At 42.6% G+C, this 21,999-nt stretch overlaps 2 protein-coding genes across 3 annotated transcripts in view; one reads left to right on the top strand and one right to left on the bottom strand.

The window, feature by feature from the left end:
• The window catches only part of SLC12A4 (solute carrier family 12 member 4), a 1,264,335-nt gene that overhangs the window by 251,095 nt on the left and 991,241 nt on the right, over positions 1-21,999 (bottom strand). The window lies entirely within an intron of this gene.
• Positions 17,594-21,999, top strand: part of EDC4 (enhancer of mRNA decapping 4) — a 257,782-nt gene continuing 253,376 nt past the window's right edge. The window contains exon 1 of the mRNA XM_075187439.1: positions 17,594-17,738. Within this exon, the coding sequence (XP_075043540.1) occupies positions 17,639-17,738 (100 nt within the window). The 5' untranslated portion in view covers positions 17,594-17,638. The remainder of the gene's footprint in view (positions 17,739-21,999) is intronic.

Genomic DNA, 21,999 nt, shown 5'->3' on the forward strand with positions numbered 1-21,999 from the left:
TATAGGGTATAGCAGGTGTTTGAAAGGGAGGGGTTATCCTGAAAGGAACAAATACACAGAGAGATCTCCCCTTACACTGCTATAGCCAGCAACAGATCTGCCAGAAAACAAACTAGCAGACTCAGCAACTCGAAAAAAAAAAGGGCATCCACTTGCCCAATTGATGATTTTTCATGATATCACATATGAGAACATACTACAATGTCAGTAAAAGGCTATATTGAATGAAATTAATACATGGAAATTGAAACAATGGATGAAATTTGGTTAGATATAGAAAATAAACCAGTAGCATTAAAAATGTTGTTACTAGCTTTACAGAAAGTGCTCATGGGTTAGTTAGTATACATGGGAGCAGATAACAAGATTAGAATTGTTATATCTTGTTGGAATGCCCAGACATACTACAGTTGCTAAGACTAAATGTGAAATATGTATAATTTGTGTTAAGAACAATGAAGGAAAGATAGTACCTACTAAGGTCAGACAGTTGCCTAATATAACCTTTTCAGAGGTTACAAATTAGTTTATTGATTTTATTTAATTGAGAGAAAAAAAGTTAAGAGGGTTACAGTATGTGTTAGGTGGTATTGATACGTGTTGGTGGGATGAGGCCTAGTTAACTGCCTCAGACATAGTGCAACTTAATTTCTAAGAAGATTTTGCCAGAATTTGTATGTAGATGTAGTTTACCCAGAGAGTGAACTCATTTCACAGAGAAAAAGTGTTGCAAAGAATGTGTAATATGATGGGAATATATTCAAACTTTATACACTATATCATTCTCAAGCTTCAGAGAAAGTTGAAATAATAAATGGAGCAATTAAAGAATAACTAAGCTTACTAAAGAAACAGGAATGGCACTTCTTTAGTTTATCATGGTATTAGAATCACTTCTAAACCTCTTCTCAATCTCTCTCCATATGAGCTGTTATTGGACTTCAGCCAAGATACGTTATTAATCCACAGACTTCAAGCTGCATCATGATCTAACTGCTCAATATGTCATACAGTTGTCTGAACATTTGCAGAAGCTTCAAAAGGTCCAGAAGAACACTTGAACAAAGACATTCAACCAGAAGCACCTCTTGGGCCTGCACACAGAAGAGACAACTTAGAGACTAGGTTATGGTAAAAAATCTCTTACACTCTGGTTCCCTTACAAATCAATGGGATGGTCCTACTAAAGACAAGTTCTATAACGACTGATACTGCCGAAAAGTTTGCAGAGAAAGACATTTGGATCCATAGTTCCCATTGCAAACATGTCAAAGATCCAATCTTAAAGGAACCAAAGGACTCAGAACTGAACACAGATAAAGAGACTGAGTTATGTTTAAAAGAATTCTTCAATCAAGATGGAAGTAAAGATGCATAATCAGCTACAAGGTTATCGACTTATGACGCAAAGAACATTCAACCTTGTTACCTTTCTTATAGGAACAACGATATTTGAAGCCTCAACATGTTATTTATATATTTTGGAAAGGAATTGAGGAGAAGTTGGTAAGGTGATAGCCCATCTGAAATATTAGATGAGGATGATTTTAATAAGACCATTTCTGCTTCTTTTCTAAACAGGAAAACCAGAGAATTCAGAAATTGTAAAGGATTACCACCAATTCCAAAATGTATTTGTGAGTATTGTGGTATTCCACCAAAAGAAAGGTGGTTAATACGGTGGTCTGATAATAATGAATATTGCTAGAGAGAACATCCAGTTGATCGATAGCATGTCATGCTAAGTAAAATGTTAGGAGTTACAAATTGTTGGGTGTGTACTAAAGCTCTTTTATTGAGTAAAAATATGCCAATGTTACCATTTCCAGTACCTTATGAAGAATGACACACATTAGTCCTGATATAATATGTCAAGAACAAAATTGAGATCTTAGTGATTATGGTCGAATTGTTTAAAATATCTATAACTTGACTAAATCTCCGGTTATAGTTTTAGCACCTAACTAAATAAATTTCTTTTATGTTTAATAAAGCAAAAAATGAGGTTAAAACGATAACACCTCAGATAAAAGAAATCATCAGGTATATACATTGCTGCCGTAAAACAATAAATACTTAAAGTGTAAGAATTAGCATAAATAAGTGTAATATAGTGGTTACAGTGCCCAAACCATATGGGCCCGAATGTAAAGAACCTTATACGTTTGATGTAGACAGAGATTTAGAAAATTACATAAAATGAAAAGCTAAACTAAAGATAGAACTTCAAACAGATGTAACTAAGTTTGAAAGGTATATCACCAAAGCACTAAAGAGTAAAATATGTACACAATGCACTTTTTATTAGTATAATTAACTTTTTAAGCATACACTACCAGAACCAGACTCAGGCGAAGAGAAAACGTTGATAGATGAAATAAAATTGTCACGTGGGTATGATATTCTTAACCATCGTGTTAGAATATTGTGGTTCATTTCTTTTACCAGGAAACATTTATTATATAAACATATATTGAAAATATGCATTTAAAAGGTTATTAATTATGAATTATGCTGTTTAAGAAGAGTGGTTCCTCAGTTTTATACAGTGTTGAACGATGAGTTGAAAGAGATATTATTAATAAAAATATGTTCTACTCATTAATAAGTCAGTAAGACATAAAATGGGAATAAATATTGATAATAGGTTTACTTATGAAATTGGGATTATGAAATTGAACGTATGTCAGGATTTAATTGATAATGTGACTGAAATTTATCATGATAACTTTCATTATGTTGGACTTGAATTACAGGTATTTAAATATGAACTTTTACAACATTGAGTAGTTTTGGACTATTTAACAGCTCAAACAGGTTAAGTTTAATCCTTGAGACTGAACTTGGAGTCCATTGTTTATTACCTAATCAACAACACTTAATTTAAGTTCATTAGGATGAGCTAGATAGAGAAGAGGAGAAAAAGTATATAGATCGCACCAGTGCCGAGCATCAACCCAATATATAAATAAAAAATAGGAAACAACCTGTGATATCCAACTAATTGGGGTGCACCTCTCATTATATTATATACTGAAAAACAGAGAGAAAACGAAAGAAATAATGAGGTGCACTGAAGCTCGCTAAGATGTCACCAATTCAGAGAGTGGGTTCAGAAATAACTTAAAATATAACTTTTATTTAGTCCACTAAAACAGCGAGATATATAAAATATCAAAAGTTAAAACCAATGTATAATTAAAACTAACTGGATGCATGCCTAGCTATATATAATAAAGGAGAGCCATGGATGGATAACCGCTATAATAAGCCTCCTTCAATTGTATATAGAGTAGTGGAGAAAAATCCTGATACGAAACCAGACAGCCTTTCTATCTGGATAATCATAAACCACCAAACTAAATGATGTTTGGCTATTGTTGTTAATCAAGTGGAGGAACAGCACCCGGCTCAATCAAATTATGGGGGGTGTATTGCTGACTACCTCAACACTGCTCCACTAACTCTGGGCTTAATTGAGCAAATTCACAAGTCCATGGGAAAAACCTCCATTCAAAATTAAAGCAATAGGCAAAAAGCATCCAGTGAATCACCGACGCGCGTTTCGCTGGATATGCTTAGTCGTGGCAGTGTGAGACAGCTTCTGACAGCTCTTAAATATCGTCAGAGTGGGACAAAAGGCTGTGACGTGAGAAAGTTCAGTTAACCAATGAAAGCAGGATCTGGGGATGGACATAAATGTTAGCCAATGTGGAGGCGTATAGGCACAACTGATAATCTGCCTAGTAACAGATGACAGGGGAATCAAATGGGATGTAAGATTTTTAATAGTCCAATAGTAAAAACATCTCAGGATGGACATAAGCGTTAGCCAATGTGAGGGCATACATGCACAACTAGTAATCTGCCTAGTAACAGATGACACTAAAAAGGGCATACACTGGAGGGGTCTGGTCACTGATCTCAGAGCCAGGCACACCTGGTTATTATCCTCCCACACCCAGGAGTGGGATGTGAAGGAGATAAGAATAACTTCAATGAATGGATTAACTTTTGTTTGAAATAGTCCAGGATGGCAGATTCAGGAGCCCTCTAAGCAGTCTAATATAATCGCATATTAATACTGCACAGAAGCTTTGCCATCTTTTACCTCTTTGAGGAGAGATAGGAAGACCAGATGGATGATAGGTGAGTGGTCGTCGTCCTCGAGCTCTGAATGGGAGTGTTCATGGGACAACTCAGATTTGTCAGTGCTCCCTTTGGCAGGCGTTTTGTTTCTAGAAAGATAGGGAAGGCCGCCTTCTGTAGGTTTTCTTCCTCCTTTAGGCATCATGGGAGAAAGAGGGAATAACAGAAGGGAAGGATAGTGTTGGGAATGTAGGTTGGCTGCTCCGCTGTGTAGAACTCAGCACCAAGGGAGGCGCATGGGGACCGTCCGCCTCAGGTCTTCCTCAGCCTGTGAGAAGTAAAAGTGACGGAGAGACACGCCAGTGTACACCTGCACGGGTTGGGGTCCGGGACCAGTAGGATCTCAGCGCTGATCGTGTAAATGTCCAGTAAGTAAAGGACCTGTAAGGTAATCATCAATTTAGAAGAGAGGCAGTATTTCGGTTTGGCCACCAGATGGGAGCAGAGAACTACAGCTGGAGATCAGCAGGGATTAGTGTCTCTGTTGCTGTGGATCCGCAGGTGGTAAGTACCCGTTTGTTGGATAGAGTTTTTACAGCTAGTTCCAGTGCAGGTAGAGAGACAGAGCAGAACCTCCACGGTGGTGGTTTTAATTTGGCACTAAAGACAGTAATGGCTTGAGAATGGGAATCACCTGGAGTATGTCTGGTGGACTGAGGTGGAAAACAGGGGAGCCTGGGGTGGTTGAGCTTACCCTGGTGTGCAGCTGTGTCTCCAGCTCCGTCAATGCAGCAAGACACTGATGGTGTTCAGGGGAGTCCGCGCTGGTCGACATCGTCCGGACCCTCAAAACTGGTCGCCGGGGCTCCAGGGCCGGAAGTAGGTCCCAGTTTGTGGCAACACCAGGGACCGGGCCGAAGCTCGGCGGCTGACACCAGCAGGGGGAGAGAGTGCAGGATGGATGGTCCGGGCAGCAAGAGGGTCTCCGCGGCAGGCTGATGGGAGGAGGGCCCGGCGGGGATATTGGCACACAGGTGTCGGGGAGGCCGCAGGTCCCGCGCACTGCGCGTCTCTCAGCAAGAGTCCTCTGGAGTTGCTAGGTGGTCACAACCTCATGCAGTGGGGACAGGTGGGCTATGAGGAAGCCGGGAAGGAGAAAATCTCCAGCGAAGGTGGCTCAATGTAGGGAGCTCACGGACAGTGCTGTCAGATAGGATAGCGTCCAAACCACGCCCCAATCCTTCCTTATTTTAACAATTATTTTACAGCCAAATATTCAATATGGAATAAACTTCCCTCTGTGTGCTAGTGAGGATCTTTGCTGTGGTGCCGACCGGAAGTGGAACATCGAAAGCCGGAATTTCGGGGTGTTGTACTCGAGGTCGCAGTCTCAACAGGCCTCACGCTGCATCCCAGCAGTCCGGATCACAGCATTCCCCGGGACCAGGTAACATCTCTGGGTCACCTCCTTTTGGCGCCAGCACAGCACAGCAGTCTGCTGGAACTCCTACAGGGGATGGATCCCAGGGATTTTGGACGAGATAGGCCGCGTCCTTCACTGGGCTGAAAGGGTTGGTTATTCTAAGGGAGGGGAGCCCCCGAAGCAATCTCTGTGTGCCTGGCACCTTCTATCACCTCTGTGGGTAGGTATTAGGCACCTTGAGTTGGACTAATTGGCGGTAACATAGTTAACTGCTGCGGAGCTCTGCAGCCAGACGTCTTGCTGAGATGGCGTCCAAGCCACGCCCCTGTGATTCCAATTTTTAATATATTCACACATAATGATTTAAGAAAAATTGTACAGCAAAAGTATTTAATAGATAATTCTATAACAAGAAAGAAAAGAAGTGATGAAAAAAGTGGAAAATAACCAATATCACGACTTATCAGTGAATCAACTGGTGTACAAGTATTGATTGCATTTGAATTTTTAGATATTACACGTAGAAATATGAATTGGTTTTATATCCAAGGTTTAGTTACACTGATGAAATAACTAATGTGTATGATGAAACCTTCTGTTATGCTGTAAAAGATCTTAAAGTTTTCAAAACAAAATGAATACAACATAGAGCAGTGTTTCCCAAACTTTCTCAGTTGAGGCACCCTTAGGGTCACCATAATTTTTCCAAGGCACCCCTAAGCAAAAATAATTACAGGGTAGTCCCGTTTATTAAGTAGTTGGGTCAAAATAACGTAAGATGTATTTAGACCCCTTCACCATCACATTGTGCCCCTTCATCATATCACTGCGCCCCTCCATCATATCACTGTGTCCCCCTCTTCGCCATCTCACACCCTGTGTCCCCCTCTTCGCCATCTCACACCCTGTGTCCCCCTCTTCGCCATCTCACACTCTGTGTCCCCCTCTTTGCCATCTCACACCGTGTCCCCCTCTTCGCCATCTCACACCCTGTGTCCCCTTCTTTGCCATCTCACACCCTGTGTCGACCTCTTCGCCATCTCACACCCTGTGTCCCCCTCTTCATCAGCTCTCACTCTGTCCCCCTCTTCATCAGCTCTCTCTGTCCCCCCTTCAGCATCTCACTCTGTCTCCCCTTCAGCATATCTCTGCCCTCCCTTCAGCATCTCTCTCTGCCCCCCCTTCAGCATCTCTCTGTCCCCCCCTTCAGCGTCTGTCTTTGTCCCCCTCCCCCTTCAGCATCTCTCTCTGTCCCCCTCCTTCAGCAACTCTCTGTCCCCATCCTTCAGCGTCTCTCCTCCCCCCTCCTTCAGTATCTCTCTCTGACCCCCTCCTTCAGCCTCTCTGTCCCCCTCCTTCAGCGTCTCTCTGTCCCCCTCTTTCAGCGTCTCTCTCTGTCCCCCTCCTTCAGCGTCTATCTCTGTCCCCCTCCCCCCTTCAGCATCTCTCTCTCTGTCCCCCTCCTTCAGCATCTCTCTCTGCCCCCCTCCTTCAGCATCTCTCTCTGTTCCCCTCCTTCAGTGTCTCTCTGTCTTCCTCCATCAGCATCTGTCGCTGTCCCCCTCCTTCAGCCTCTCTGTCCCCCCTTCAGTGTCTCTCTGTCCCCCTCCTTCAGCGTCTCTCTGTCCCCCTCTTTCAGCGTCTCTCTCTGTCCCCCTCTTTCAGCGTCTATCTCTGCCCCCCTCCCCCCTTCAGCATCTTTCTCTCTGTCCCACTCCCCCCTTCCTAGCGGCTCTCGTGGGGCCCAGCTGGGGGGGACGACAAGATAAAATTAATAAAAAATAAAAAATTGCGGCCCCCTCCCCTGACTCGCGGCATCCCCCCCACAACTCGTGCGGGGGAGGGGTGCCACGAGGCGGGGGAGGGGGGATCAGGTGCCGCGAGACGTGGGAAGGGGCTAGTGTGGTGGCTGGTCTCCTCCCTCCTCTGTGTGGCCTGCTCTGTGTCACATGGGACATGCACCACATGACAGGTGCTGTTCATGTGTGAAGAGGATGAAGACTGCACAGCTCCTAGATGGAAAAAAGGTAAGTTGGGGGAGGGGTAGGGTAGTATATTAATAGTGTGTGTGTGTATTATGTGTATGTGAGGGGCCACTGTGTGTGTGTGTATTATGTGTGCGTGAGGGGCCACTGTCTGTGTGTATTATGTGTATGTGAGGGGCCACTGTGTGTGTGTATTATGTGTGTGTGAGGGGCCACTGTGTGTGTATTATGTGTGTGTGAGGGGCCACTGTGTGTGTATTATGTGTGTGTGAGGGGCCATTGTCTGTGTGTATTATGTGTGTGTGAGGGGCCATTGTCTGTGTGTATTATGTGTGTGTGAGGGGCCATTGTCTGTGTGTATAATGTGTTTGAGGGGCCACTGTCTGTGTGTATTATGTGTGTGTGAGGGGCCAGTGTGTGTGTATTGTGTGTGTGTGTGTGAGGGGCCACTGTGTGTGTGTATTATGTGTGTGTTTGAGGGGCCAGTGTATTTATATTATGTGTGTGTGAGGGGCTGTGTGTGGGAGGGAAATAGGTTTATTTTTCAAATGGTAACACTATTAATTTAATGTTTTGGTTGGAGGGAGGCATACTTATAAAATGTGGGTGCTATAATGATTTAACACTGGGGCTGGTTGGAGTTCACTAAATTTCATGTACCCATTTTTTTTTTCCAAATAGGGTCTCCAACATTCCAGGATCCAGACAAGCAGCAACTGATCTAAAGACACAGCAGCCACAAATGATGAAAGTGACGAGAACAGGTAGGAGAGAGCAGCACAGTCTGCCAACTATCCTGAATCTGGTGGGATTTATATTATGAGGAGGTCTGACTTGTTTAAATGTTGCACTATGGGATTCATGCAGAAGACTGACATATTAACATGATTATTACATTCCAGCACTTTTTCATGTTTCTGTAGGTACAGGGCTGCAGTCAGTAACTGTAGTGGCGGACAGTCTATGACCAGGGCCACCTTAACAACTTTATGGGCCCCCGGGCAATGCAGTGTACCGGGCCCCTAAAAAAAAAAATAATAATAATAATATATATATATATATATATAAATAGTGTGTGTGTGTGTGTAAAAAAATATATATATGTATGTAAAAAAAACGTGATTATATATATATATATATATATATATATATATATATATATATAGGGGCCCGCTTAACTTTCCTTAAGTCCGATCCTCTTCTTTTTTTCCGCGCCGCTGAGTCTCTTCTGCCCTCTTCCGTGCTGTGGTTGCAGTGAATGCTGGGCGTGACATCACGCAGCATTCACTGCGAGCACAGCACGGAAGAGGGGACCAGGGAGGGAGCCGGATCACCGCTGATGTGACCGCAAGGTAAGTATTTTAAAAAATTTTTGGATGGGCCCCCCTTGCCTGCAGGGCCCCCGGGCACCTGCCCATCTTGCCCAATGGAAGAGACGGCCCTGTCTATGACGTGGTAGTGATAGGAGACTGCTGTTTTTTCATAACTGGGCTTGTTAACCCTGAACTGCAGTTTCTTGACATGTTAACTATGATTAATACCTAAGTTTAGTTAAAGATAAAGTACAATTTGTGTGAATTGAAAGGTAAGCTGTGGTGGAAGTGGGGTGTATATGGTAGTATGCCATACCGCTACTTCTCATACTGCCTTCATTGTAAAATAATAAAATTAATTTCACTTGTTTACAATCCCATTACATTTTTCATACCGTCACTTCTAAATTTCCATTTCGACCACTGAGCTTAATATTCATCGTATGGAGTATATGATTAGTATAATTCAAAATTATGCTAGATCCTTTGACAAAATATGGGGTCCATGGTCATTATTCTTTAACTGCTTGGACCACAGTGTGATGTAGTGTAATGATAAAGGAGAGCACAGTGTGATGAGAGGGACAGCAATGAGGGGCCACAGTATGATGCAGGAGGAGCAGCGTGTTGTGCGGCGGCACATAGCTTATCCTTCTAATTAACTATAGGGGTATATGCTATGCTAAGAAAATATAGTGCTATGGATTGTTTCAGGGAGGGGGGGGGGCCCAAACCAATATCTTGCCTAGGGCCCCATGAGGTCTAAATCCGGCTGTCTGTCCCCCCCTTCACCATTTCTCTCTCCGTCCCCCTTCCCCCCTTCAGCACATCTCTCTCTGTCTCCCCCCTTCAGCATCTCTCTCTCTGTCCCCCTCCTTCAGCATCTCTCTGTCCCCCTCCTTCTAGAGATAAGCGCACTCGGATTTATGAAATCCGAGCCCACCCGAACGTTGCCGATCCGAATCGGATCCGAGACAGATCCGAGACAGATCCGAGACAGATCCGGGTATTGGCGCCAAATTTAAATCTGAAACTGAGGCTCTGACTCATAATCCCGTTGTCGGATCTCGCGATACTCGGATCCTATAAATTCCCCGTTAGTCGCCGTCATCTTCACTCGGGCATTGATCAGGGTAGAGGGAGGGTGTGTTAGGTGGTCCTCTGTCCTGCTATATCTCGTGCTGTTCAGTTAAGTTCTGTGCTGTTCAGTTAAGTTCTGTGCTGTGCTGTGCTCAGTCCAGTGGTGCTGTGTCCTGTGCTCTGTCCTTCTGAGGTCAGTGGTGCTGCTGGGTCCTGTGCTGTGTCCTGTTCAGTCCAGTGGTGCTGTGTCCTGTGCTCTGTGCTTCTAAGGGCATAGTTATTTCCCCAATATTCCAAAGTGTTTAAAAAAATAAAAAAAAGTTATTTAAAAAAAATACAAAAAACTAATTACATTTTTTTTTAATTACAACAAAATTTGCACAACCAATCCTGCAGTATAAGCCCATTGGTACTGCAATATTACCAAGTTCACACATTCAGCAGTAAAAGTCCAGTGGTTCTGCAATATTACAAAGTTCACACATTCTGCAGTATCAGTCCAGTGGTGCTGTGTCCTGTGCTCTGTCCTGCTGAGTTCAGTAGTGCTGCTGGGTCCTGCGCTGTGTCCTGTTCAGTCCAGTGGTGCTGTGTCCTGTGCTCTGTGCTTCTAAGGGCATAGTTATTTCCCATTATTCCCAAGTTTTTAAAAAATAAAAAAAAGTTATAAAAAAAATTAAAATAAAAAATTTAAAAAAAAATAATTATAACCAAATTTGCAAAGCCAATCCAGCAGTATATAAGCCCATTGGTACTGCAATATTACCAAGTTCACACATTCAGCAGTAAAAGTCCAGTGGTACTGCTATTACAAAGTTCACTGATTCAGCAGTGTATAAGTCCAGTGGTACTGCTATTACAAAGTTCACTGATTCAGCAGTATAAGTCCAGTGCTACTCTCCTGTGCCGCATATAATTTTTAAAGGCTTTGCCGAGTGTGTGTGGCTTAGGGGTACGCTCTCTTGTGCTACATATAATGGAAAACCAAAATTTGGAGGATAAAGTAGGGAAAGATCAAGACCCACTTCCTCCTAATGCTGAAGCTGCTGCCACTAGTCATGACATAGACGATGAAATGCCATCAACGTCGTCTGGCAAGCCCGATGCCCAATCTCCTAGTACAGGGCATGTAAAATCCAAAAAGCCCAAGTTCTCAAAAAATAGCAAAAAGAGAAACTTAAAATCATCTGAGGAGAAACGTAAAGTTGGCAATATGCCATTTACGACACGTAGTGGCAAGGAACGGCTTAGGCCCTGGCCCGTGTTCATGACTAGTGGTCCAGCTTCACCCAAGGATCTAAGCCCTCCCCCCCCCTACAAAAAATGTAAGAGAGTTATGCTGTCAGCAACAACAATAAAACAGCAAAGAACTCTGCCTTCTAAACAGATGACATCACAAATCCCCAAGGCGAGTCCAAGTGTGTTGTTGGTTGTGAACCCTGACCTTCCCATCACTGTACGGGAAGAGGATATTGATGTAGCTGGCGCTGAGGAGGATGTTGATGATTATGATGCAGACAGATACCAAATTGCCTTTCACAATTTCTATTTATATTCTAGATTATATAACGGCTGAAAAGTTTTCTGTTTTACTCCTAGTGGAGAGGGGATCTGATGCAGACAGATACCAAACTGCCTTTGTCCATTTCTTTGTATATTTGAATTTCTAGTTCTACAGTCTATGCAGGCTGCTTTATTTATATTCAACTACAAGTGTAGGGCGGGGGGCATAGATAGCCACCAAAGTAACGTGGTCCATTTAATTTCACTTTCTAGCTCCACAGTCTGTGCAGCCTGCTTTTTTTATCTTCAAAGTATTTATATTTACAAGCCTTGCAATCTAAATTAACTAGAGGTAGTGACGTGGTAGAACTCCAAAAGGCAGTTTGGAAGCCCCTGTACAAACTGGCTCTATTTTTTAACTGAGTTTTCCCCCCTCCAGTGTGTACTCGGAAAGAGTTTTTAGTGCAGCGGGGAACCTGGTCAGTGAGCGGCGAAGGAGGTTGCTTCCTCACAACGTTGAAAAAATGATGTTTATAAAAATGAATAATCAATTCCTCAATGAAGTACAGCACTGCCCTCCAGACAGTACAGAGGGACTGTGGTTGTGGAGTCCAGCGGGGACAAATTGATAATGTGTGAGGAGGAGGAAGTACACACTGTAGGGGGAGAGGAATCAGAGGTTGAGGATGAGGACGACATCTTTCCTCAGTAGAGCCTGTTTAGTTTGTACAGGGAGAGATGAATTGTTTTATTGGTGTGGGGGCCCAAACAAACCAATCATTTCAGCCACAGTTGTTTGGTAGGCCCTGTCGCTGAAATGATTGGTTTGTTAAAGTGTGCATGTCCTATTTCAACAACATAAGGGTGGGTGGGAGGGCCCAAGGACAATTCCATCTTGGAACTTTTTTTTTTGCATTATGTGACCATTCAACAGTCGTTTGCCATGTTCAAAAAGTAAAAGAAAATGCCTACAAATTCAATAAATTAAATCAAAAGTTAAATGCCCTGTCATTATTTAAAACAAGAGGTTTTGACGTGCTAGAATTAGTGTAGTGTTAAGATGTTATAAACACTACACTTGGAAATTGGAGGAGGTATTGTGGCCCCGGTAACAAATTGGGTACCGGGGCCACCCCACTACGCAGTCCAGATACTTGTTTGGTGGAATTCAGACCAGTTGAGGGTTTTATTATTATATTGTGGGGACCACTCTATCTATACCACACTACAACTCTATACCACTCTATTTAATACTTTAATTCTATTTAAAACTTTAATTCTATTACTAATTCCCATAAAGAGGAACTGCCGCTTCTATTTAATACTTTAATTCTATTAGTAGTTACCATAAAGAGGAACAAAATAAACCAATTTTACCAAAAGTATAATATGACTTACAAACACTACACTTGAAAGATGGTGCCTTTAAATGAAAAAGTCAGTCTTCATTGCACGACTATGTGCAACAGGGACAGTTTTTTGGTTTACAAAGTCAACCAATAACACTTCGACCCTGTCTGTCTTTAACATACTTGATGGGATCTCAATGACGAATGGTCTGTACCATGTTTGGAGGAGGTATTGTGGCCCCGGTAACAAATTGGGTACCGGGGCCACTCCACTATGCAGTCCAGATATTAAACAACGTTGACTGTTGCTGCAAAAATTTTAAATAATATTGTGGGGAACACTACACTACGCAGTCCATAAACTTTTTGGGTGGAATTCAGACCTGTGTAGGGTTTTTTAATAATATTGTGGTGACCCACTCCTCTAAGCAGTCCAGGTACATTATTGGTGCGAATCATACAAGTTCAGGGTTTTTAATTTATATTGTGGTGACCCACTCCTCTACGCAGTCCAGGTACATTTATTGGTGCGAATCATAAAAGTTCAGGGTTTTTAATTTATATTGTGGTGACCCACTCCTCTACGCAGTCCAGGTACATTATTAATGCGAATCATAAAAGTTCAGGGTTTTTAATATATATTGTGGTGACCCACTCCTCTACGCAGTCCAGGTACATTTATTGGTGCGAATCATACAAGTTGATGGTTTTCTTATTATATATATTGTGGTGACCCACTCCTCTATGCAGTCCAGGTACATTTATTGCTGCGAATCATACAAGTTGATGGTTTTCTTATTATATATATTGTGGTGACCCACTCCTCTACGCAGTCCAGATACATTTATTGCTGCGAATCATACAAGTTCAGGGTTTTTAATATATATTGTGGTGACCCACTCCTCTACGCAGTCCAGGTACATTTATTGGTGCGAATCATAAAAGTTCAGGGTTTTTAATATATATTGTGGTGACCCACTCCTCTACGCAGTCCAGGTACATTTATTGGTGCGAATCATAAAAGTTCAGGGTTTTTAATATATATTGTGGTGACCCACTCCTCTACGCAGTCCAGGTACATTTATTGGTGCGAATCATACAAGTTGATGGTTTTCTTATTATATATATTGTGGTGACCCACTCCTCTACGCAGTCCAGGTACATTTATTGCTGCGAATCATACAAGTTGATGGTTTTCTTATTATATATGTTGTGGTGACCCACTCCTCTAAGCAGTCCAGATACATTTATTGCTGCGAATCATACAAGTTCAGGGTTTTTAATATATATTGTGGTGACCCACTCCTCTACGCAGTCCAGGTACATTTATTGGTGCGAATCATAAAAGTTCAGGGTTTTTAATATATATTGTGGTGACCCACTCCTCTACGCAGTCCAGGTACATTTATTGGTGCGAATCATACAAGTTGATGGTTTTCTTATTATATATATTGTGGTGACCCACTCCTCTATGCAGTCCAGGTACATTTATTGCTGCGAATCATACAAGTTGATGGTTTTCTTATTATATATATTGTGGTGACCCACTCCTCTACGCAGTCCAGATACATTTATTGCTGCGAATCATACAAGTTCAGGGTTTTTAATATATATTGTGGTGACCCACTCCTCTACGCAGTCCAGGTACATTTATTGGTGCGAATCATAAAAGTTCAGGGTTTTTAATATATATTGTGGTGACCCACTCCTCTACGCAGTCCAGGTACATTTATTGGTGCGAATCATAAAAGTTCAGGGTTTTTAATATATATTGTGGTGACCCACTCCTCTACGCAGTCCAGGTACATTTATTGGTGCGAATCATACAAGTTGATGGTTTTCTTATTATATATATTGTGGTGACCCACTCCTCTACGCAGTCCAGGTACATTTATTGCTGCGAATCATACAAGTTGATGGTTTTCTTATTATATATGTTGTGGTGACCCACTCCTCTAAGCAGTCCAGATACATTTATTGCTGCGAATCATACAAGTTCAGGGTTTTTAATATATATTGTGGTGACCCACTCCTCTACGCAGTCCAGGTACATTTATTGGTGCGAATCATAAAAGTTCAGGGTTTTTAATATATATTGTGGTGACCCACTCCTCTACGCAGTCCAGGTACATTTATGGTGCGAATCATACAAGTTGATGGTTTTCTTATTATATATATTGTGGTGACCCACTCCTCTACGCAGTCCAGATACATTTAATGGTGCGAATCATACAAGTTCAGGGTTTTTAATATATATTGTGGTGACCCACTCCTCTACGCAGTCCAGGTACATTTATTGGTGCGAATCATAAAAGTTCAGGGTTTTTAATATATATTGTGGTGACCCACTCCTCTACGCAGTCCAGGTACATTTATTGGTGCGAATCATAAAAGTTCAGGGTTTTTAATATATATTGTGGTGACCCACTCCTCTACGCAGTCCAGAAAGATACCTCGTTGCAACGTTTTGGACTAATAACTATATTTTGAGGTTTTCAGAATACACTGTAAATTAGTGGAAATGCTTGTTATTGAATGTTATTGAGGTTAATAATAGCGTAGGAGTGAAAATAAGCCCAAAAACTTGATTTTTAAACTTTTTATGTTTTTTTCAAAAAAAATCTGAATCCAAAACCTTAAATCCGAACCGAGACCTTTCGTCAAGTGTTTTGCGAGACAAATCCGAACCCCAAAAATAATGAAAATCCGGATCCAAAACACAAAACACGAGACCTCAAAAGTCGCCGGTGCACATCCCTACCTCCTTCAGACTCTGTCCCTGTCCCCCTTTCAGCATCTCTCTCTGTCCCCCTTCTTCAGCTTCTCTCTGTCCCCCTCCCCCCTTCATCATGTCTCTGTCCCCCTCCCCCCTTCAGCATCTCTCTCTCTGTCCCCCTTCACTTTCCGTTCCTTTACTTACCTTCTTTCTTCATGTTCCGCTGTCTTCTGTCCTGATGTCCTCTTTGCTGCCACTCCTCACTGACACTGTCAGACGTAATGACGTCACGCCCGGCGATTAAGGGAAGTTTCCCTTTACAATGCAGCGCCGCTTGAAATTTAATCGCCGAACACGCTGAACACGCGGGTGTTGAAGAACCCGCATGTTCATACATTTACCCCCTGGTGAACAAAGACATTCTTTATTCACCCTTCTGGTCTTGAGAATTTAAAGGACCAAGAAACGCCCAGATACTATTTCAGCCAATTGTAATATGGCATTTGAACAGTAATACAACCTACTTTTTCTTTCTCTTTTAAAAAACTTTAGGTTGTGTATAGAAACCAGTTTCAATATGAAGCTTGATGATAATTTTATCACAGCGCAAGCATTTGTTTTGTTAAATAAACTTTTTATACTATTTCTTAAGTTCCTTCATACAGAAATGTACTTATTGCTTTATCAGTGCCCCGCCACCTTCCTCTTTGGCGCTGAGCGCCGTGGCTCGCTCATGGTGACCGCAATATTGGATTCAGGTCTGCACATGCGCAGACCCTTCTTTTATTAACTTCATCATTCAGTTATTGGTTCATGCATTAGGACTCTCAGACTATTTAAGTCACCTGATCCTCTGCAATGGCGCTAGATCTTTGAGTCTCTCTGCCCGTTGAAATGTGGCTCCTTTGCAGACTATAACTACACCTTTGTATTCAGCAGCTTCCCAGCTTACCTGGTCGTCTGTGTGGTTGTGTGCCTTCAAACTAGTACTTCATCTGTATCCTGCAGCTTCTCAGCTCACCTGGTACTCTGTGTGATTTCGAGGAAGCGGGCTATTATTTCACCAGATCTCCAGCTCCCAGGCTACAGTCATCCAAGCTCCCTTGTGGTCAAACCGCTTAGAAATAACACATTGCATTAACTTATTTCTATTAGTGGCGCAGAGCACCTGAGTGGAGACGTGTCTGGGGTGTCCCCACATAGGTACGAATTGCCCAGGCAAAGGATTAGGTACAGGTATAAATTATATAAATGTACAGTTTATTCATTCTTACCAACTTTAGAGAGTTGGTTCCCAGGAGCCTGATGTGGAAGGTGGGCATGATGGGGGGCGGGGCTCCAAAATGCGCATCATTTTGGACCCGCCCCCGTGATGTAATGACAGCAGGGGGCGGGGCCAAACAAGGCATTTGGGACTTAATTCTGCCCACTTCACTAGGAAGTGGGGCACTTCCTAGTAAAATGGGCAGGTCCGGGAGATTGCCACACTCTACCGGGAGTCCGTGAGACTCTCGCAAAATGCGAGAGTCTCCTGGACATTGCGGGAGAGTTGGCAAGTATGAGTTTATTTGGGTAAATACACAGAACATAACATTAATAGCAAAATGGGACAATCCTGCCATGTTACGACTTTAGCAGATTCAGTGAGATCATGATGTAATAAGGTTTGAACTTTTCTGGGGAAGTGGAGATCCACTGAACAGGAGACCATGGGAAACTGTCCAAAAATGTGTCAATATTAGGACTGTGCAAGCTTTAGCTGGTATGTGAGCTGCTAAAAACTACTTCCAGTTCCACGCTCACACATGACCAGGTGTACAAATCCAGCTTGTTTACAAAACAAAATCAGTAAAGCACACTGGAAAACGGACTGTGCAAAGAGTATTAATAAATAATACACCTTAAATATACCGAAAAACAGTCGGCTCCTGAGAGAATTACTAGTAATGTCAAGTGTCCAGACACGTTGTACGTATACTGTTTCATTTTTTGGCTACCAAATCCTAAAGTAGCGTTGTCTTCGCGCATTAATTGGAAACGGCATTAAGTCAAATAATATGTCTTTCCTGGACGCAGAAGAGAGGACCTTTCAGCTGTGATCTTGTTTCCAGGGGGAGAAGTAAAAAGGCACACAACAGAGCGGAAGTAGAGACAGTAAATGCAGAACAGTTTACGTTCCTTTGATGAGCGAGGCGGTAGAGGGAAGTATGTCTTCTGTTTCTAAAATTGATATGGACGCCACACAGCATCTAAGGGACATCTTAAAGCTGGATCGTCCCGGGGGTGAGAATAGTTTGTTCATTTATAGTGAACGTAAGAAAACTAGTGTAGTATATAGTAAGGAGTGGCCATAGTCAGTATCTAGAGCTTAAAGTGTAAATTAGTTATCAGGCTGAGGCAGAACGCAATCATTTTAGTATGACACAAGAAACGAGACCTTTAAATCGTTTACATGGTTGCTGTGAAGTCCAAATTTAACTTTTTTGGTTTCTTTTTGTGGGATACTAAATGTCTATAAACATACCTGTATGAATTAATTTAGTGTTTTTCAGGCATTACAGTTGCCTTTACACTTCCAGGGCTTTTACATTACCCCTTTAAAATCAACCTGTTCCTGCATTTGTCAATACTTTGGTATTGACAAATGCGTGTGTCCATTTTATGGGGAATGATTCCGTAAATTCTACTTCTTCAAAATCCCGACTAATTTAAATTATCCTGTCCCTCAAAATTAAATCTTGTGTTCCTAATGCACATTTAGCATGGAGCACCCCTGATACAGTGCAACATTTTCCACCCTGTAGATGGTGTTCTACAAATTTTTCTTTATAATGAAATCTGGTGTATTTGTACAAAAATAGGCTTATGTTTGAAAACAGTGTTTGCAGTCTTCTTTGAAACGTTGGTAAATTACTGTTGAAGTATTCTTCCTGTTTTCCCATATGTTTTACTGTTTTAGTAACCTGGATTAATATCTGACTGGGCTTCTGCTGCTCCTGTCATAGTGACTAAGAGAAGCAGCTTTCGCCAGCAATATTCCCCATAATATATTCTGGAGTAGTAGTACTGCAAATGATCATCTACAGCAGTAACATTAATACTCGGCAATAGTCCAGCATCAATACTGCTTAATAATGTGACTAGCAGCGGTGATGCTCTTTAATGTCGAGACGCAAACAGTTGCTGCTGCCTTTCAGCTCCTGCAAATCTAACTTTGGTTGGTAGTCTCTAGACTAGTAGGGCCTGAGTCATTAAAGCAGGGTACACACTACAGGTTTTCCATCCAATAATCGCCTCAACCAGCCCGACATATGACCGCTTATTCGAAAGTCGGGTCAATGTGTGTAGTGACACGATGGTCAAAAGTCTTCCCAATTGGTCGATTGTCGCCTCACTTAGTTGGTTGTACCATTCAATATTTTCGTTCTAATCACCTTTACATCGCGCAGTGTGTATAAATTTACGATCGATCCACGATAATCCTCCAATACTTCTTCAAGCTCGGGCTCTGTTGGGGCGTGTGTATGGAAATTTCAGATGCTTGTACCTGTCCTACGTGGTGCGGTGTCTGCACATCACTGGCTTGTTAATTAGATGGTTGTAACGGAATAACAAGTCTATTGCATTGATGCGTCTAGCATATGGCAGCCAGTTTAATAAAGTGTAGTGTTGTACCAAAACAACATTTCTCTTTCATCCAGTCTGGGGGACACTGCTTACCATGGGTTGTGGAGGGGAGCACGGGAGTTGGCACCTAGCTAGTTAACTTTAGCACTGCTGACAGACCCCTCCCCTCTACAATCCCCCTGCCTCTTCCTCTTCAGTTTTTTCTAGGTGCCCAAGGAGTTGGGCAGGTTTTTATTAACTGCTAGTTATTTATTTTTATTTAATTTTATTAACTTTAATTTTAACTTTTACTTTTAATTTTATACAATAGTTAGGTTTTAGGGCAGAGCTGGGAGTGTGTTCTAGTATAGAGAGCAAACTCCTGGAAACGATGCAGCAATGACTGGGCTCTGTCAGAGGGAGCAGACTGCTCTCAATGGCAGAGCATTAGCGGTCAGATTGCAGAGTGACAAGCGGTCTCCCGGACCTCTGTCACTCTCAGAGGCTCCCCCGATAACTGCAGGCATAGAGCGCCGGTTATCGGAATACCCTGCCGGCGGCCATGCTGATGTCATCGGTCCGCGGAGGATCAGAAAAAAGGAGGAAGAATGGGACATCAGAGATCGGGGGCCATACCAAGATCCCCCTCAGAAAAAAGGAGGGGGCATCGGGGTATCTAACGCTGCAGGAGACCCCTTTTTTTTTTTTTTTTTTTTTAATAAATACATTTTATTAGTAACATCTTACCTTGAACAGCATTAAAAAATATAAAACTCTTGAAAGGTACAATAGTAAGATGACAAATGCACATACAAATTTAACAGTGTGTATAGCACTCTTTCACATAGCTTTTACAAAGCAAGTTCAGCTTCATATGAACATGGTACCATGAAGATGTTATTTTGTTTTAAATTATACAAATAAGGGGGAAAAGAGGAAGAAGAGGGGGGTAGGGGGGAGGGACAAGGCAAAAAAGGGGGGGAAGGAAGGAGGAGTTCACGCCTTTATATTTTTAGCAGGAGATAATAGTTCAATCTAGTATTTCTAGTAATAGATAGGGTTTGACTAAAATTGGAGCAAAGGTTGGTTGCAATACGAAGCCCAAGGAGACCAGACCTTGTTGAAGGACACGGAGGAGCCCCTAAGCACACTGGTGATGTGTTCCATCTGATAGGTGTGCCAGATCCGACCACAGACCATTTGGAGCGTAGGAGGAACGGAGTTCTTCCAGTGGGCAGCTATTTGACAGGTAGCTGCGCTGATTATATGCCAAAGAAGCTTATGGGTGTGTGTTGGAAGGTCTGGTAGAGGTAGAGGCAATAATACGTGCTTGGGATCGGAGGGCACAGGAGTATCGAGGACAGCCGTTGCTAATGCAAGAACTTCTGTCCAGAACGGGCGCAGTCTGGGACAGTCCCACCATGTGTGTTTGAAGGTGCCTGTATGGCCACAGTCTCTCCAACATGTTGGATTTGTTTGAGGGTATATGATGTGAAGCCTAGAGCGAACAGAATACCATCTATGTAGCAATTTAATGGCGTTTTCTTTGGTACGGACATTTATGGAGCAACAAGCTGTCCACTCAAATCTGCCTCCCACTGTGTCTGAGAACGGTCCTTGGTCTCCGTGGAAGTGGGGAGTAAGGCATTGTATAGCGTTGAGATTAGACCTTTTGAGGATGGTCCCGATAGGCATAAATTCTCAAACACAGTGGGGGGACTGCCAGACAACTGAGTTTTGACCTGCTGATGATGTCTGATTTGTAAGTATTGGTGGAACTGTCCCATCGTGAACCCACACCGTTCAGTCAATTCTGAGAACTGAGGGAATGTTAGAGTCCTTGTTATGTGGTTTAGCAACAGTAATTTACCTTCCCCTGCCCATTTTGCGTACATAGAACGTGAGAGGCCTGGTATAAAAGCTGGGTTCAACCAAAGAGGTATAAGTATCTGGGGGGCGGGAGAAAGAGATGCCATTCTACTACACCGAGACCAAATTGAAAGGGAGAGGGCTATTACCGGGTGAGTTCGAGAAAGGGCTGGTCGCTGTGTGGCTGAAAGTCAGAGGATAGAACAAATCAGTTGGCCTCCTAATAGGTCTGATTCTATATCAACCCAGACCCTGGTCCCAGGCGGGGAGTGCCATTGGACACATTGAGCTAAGCATGCCGCATAGTAATAATTGCGAAGATTGGGTATGCCGAGGCCACCTGCCATGGGAGAGCATTGTAGAATACGAGCAGAGATCCTGGATTTCTTATTTGACCAAAGGAAGCGCATGATAGAAGTTTGCAGCATTTTAAAAGTAGAGGGAGGGACTTTGATGGGGAGGGTATGGAAAAGGTAAAGCAGCTTGGGGAGCAAATTCATCTTCACTGATGTAATCCGGCCCACCCAAGATATTATCAGCTTGTCCCAAGAAATCATGTCTTTTTTAAGGCAAGCTATCAATTGGCGGTAGTTTGCTTGGTAGAGGTCTTCTACCTTTCTAGTAATTGCTATACCCAGATATTTGATACTATCGGAATTCCAGTGAAATGGAAAATTTAGCTCCAGAAGCTGTTTCAACTTCAGTGGAATATTGATATCCAGAATATCCGTCTTGGCCGTGTTGACCTTAAAGTTCGAGACTATAGAAAAATTATAGAGCTCCTGAAAAAGGTTTGGTAACGATGTTAGGGGATTAGTAATGGTAAGGAGAATATCATCTGTGTAGAGTGCAATCTTATAGATGCTGGAGGATAATTGTATACCAGAGATATTGGGATTCTGTCGTATTTTCAGGGCCAGGGGTTCTATGGTAAGAGCAAACAGAAGTGGGGAGAGGTGGCAACCTTGTCGTGTTCCATTTTGAATTTGAAAAGGCGGGGAGGAACAGCCATTCACCTGAACAGAAGCAGTTGGGTTAACATACAGGGCAGAGACCCCTTTAAGAAAGC

The sequence above is a fragment of the Mixophyes fleayi genome, chromosome 10, assembly GCF_038048845.1.
Source record: "Mixophyes fleayi isolate aMixFle1 chromosome 10, aMixFle1.hap1, whole genome shotgun sequence".
Classification (NCBI taxonomy): Eukaryota; Metazoa; Chordata; class Amphibia; order Anura; family Limnodynastidae; genus Mixophyes; species Mixophyes fleayi.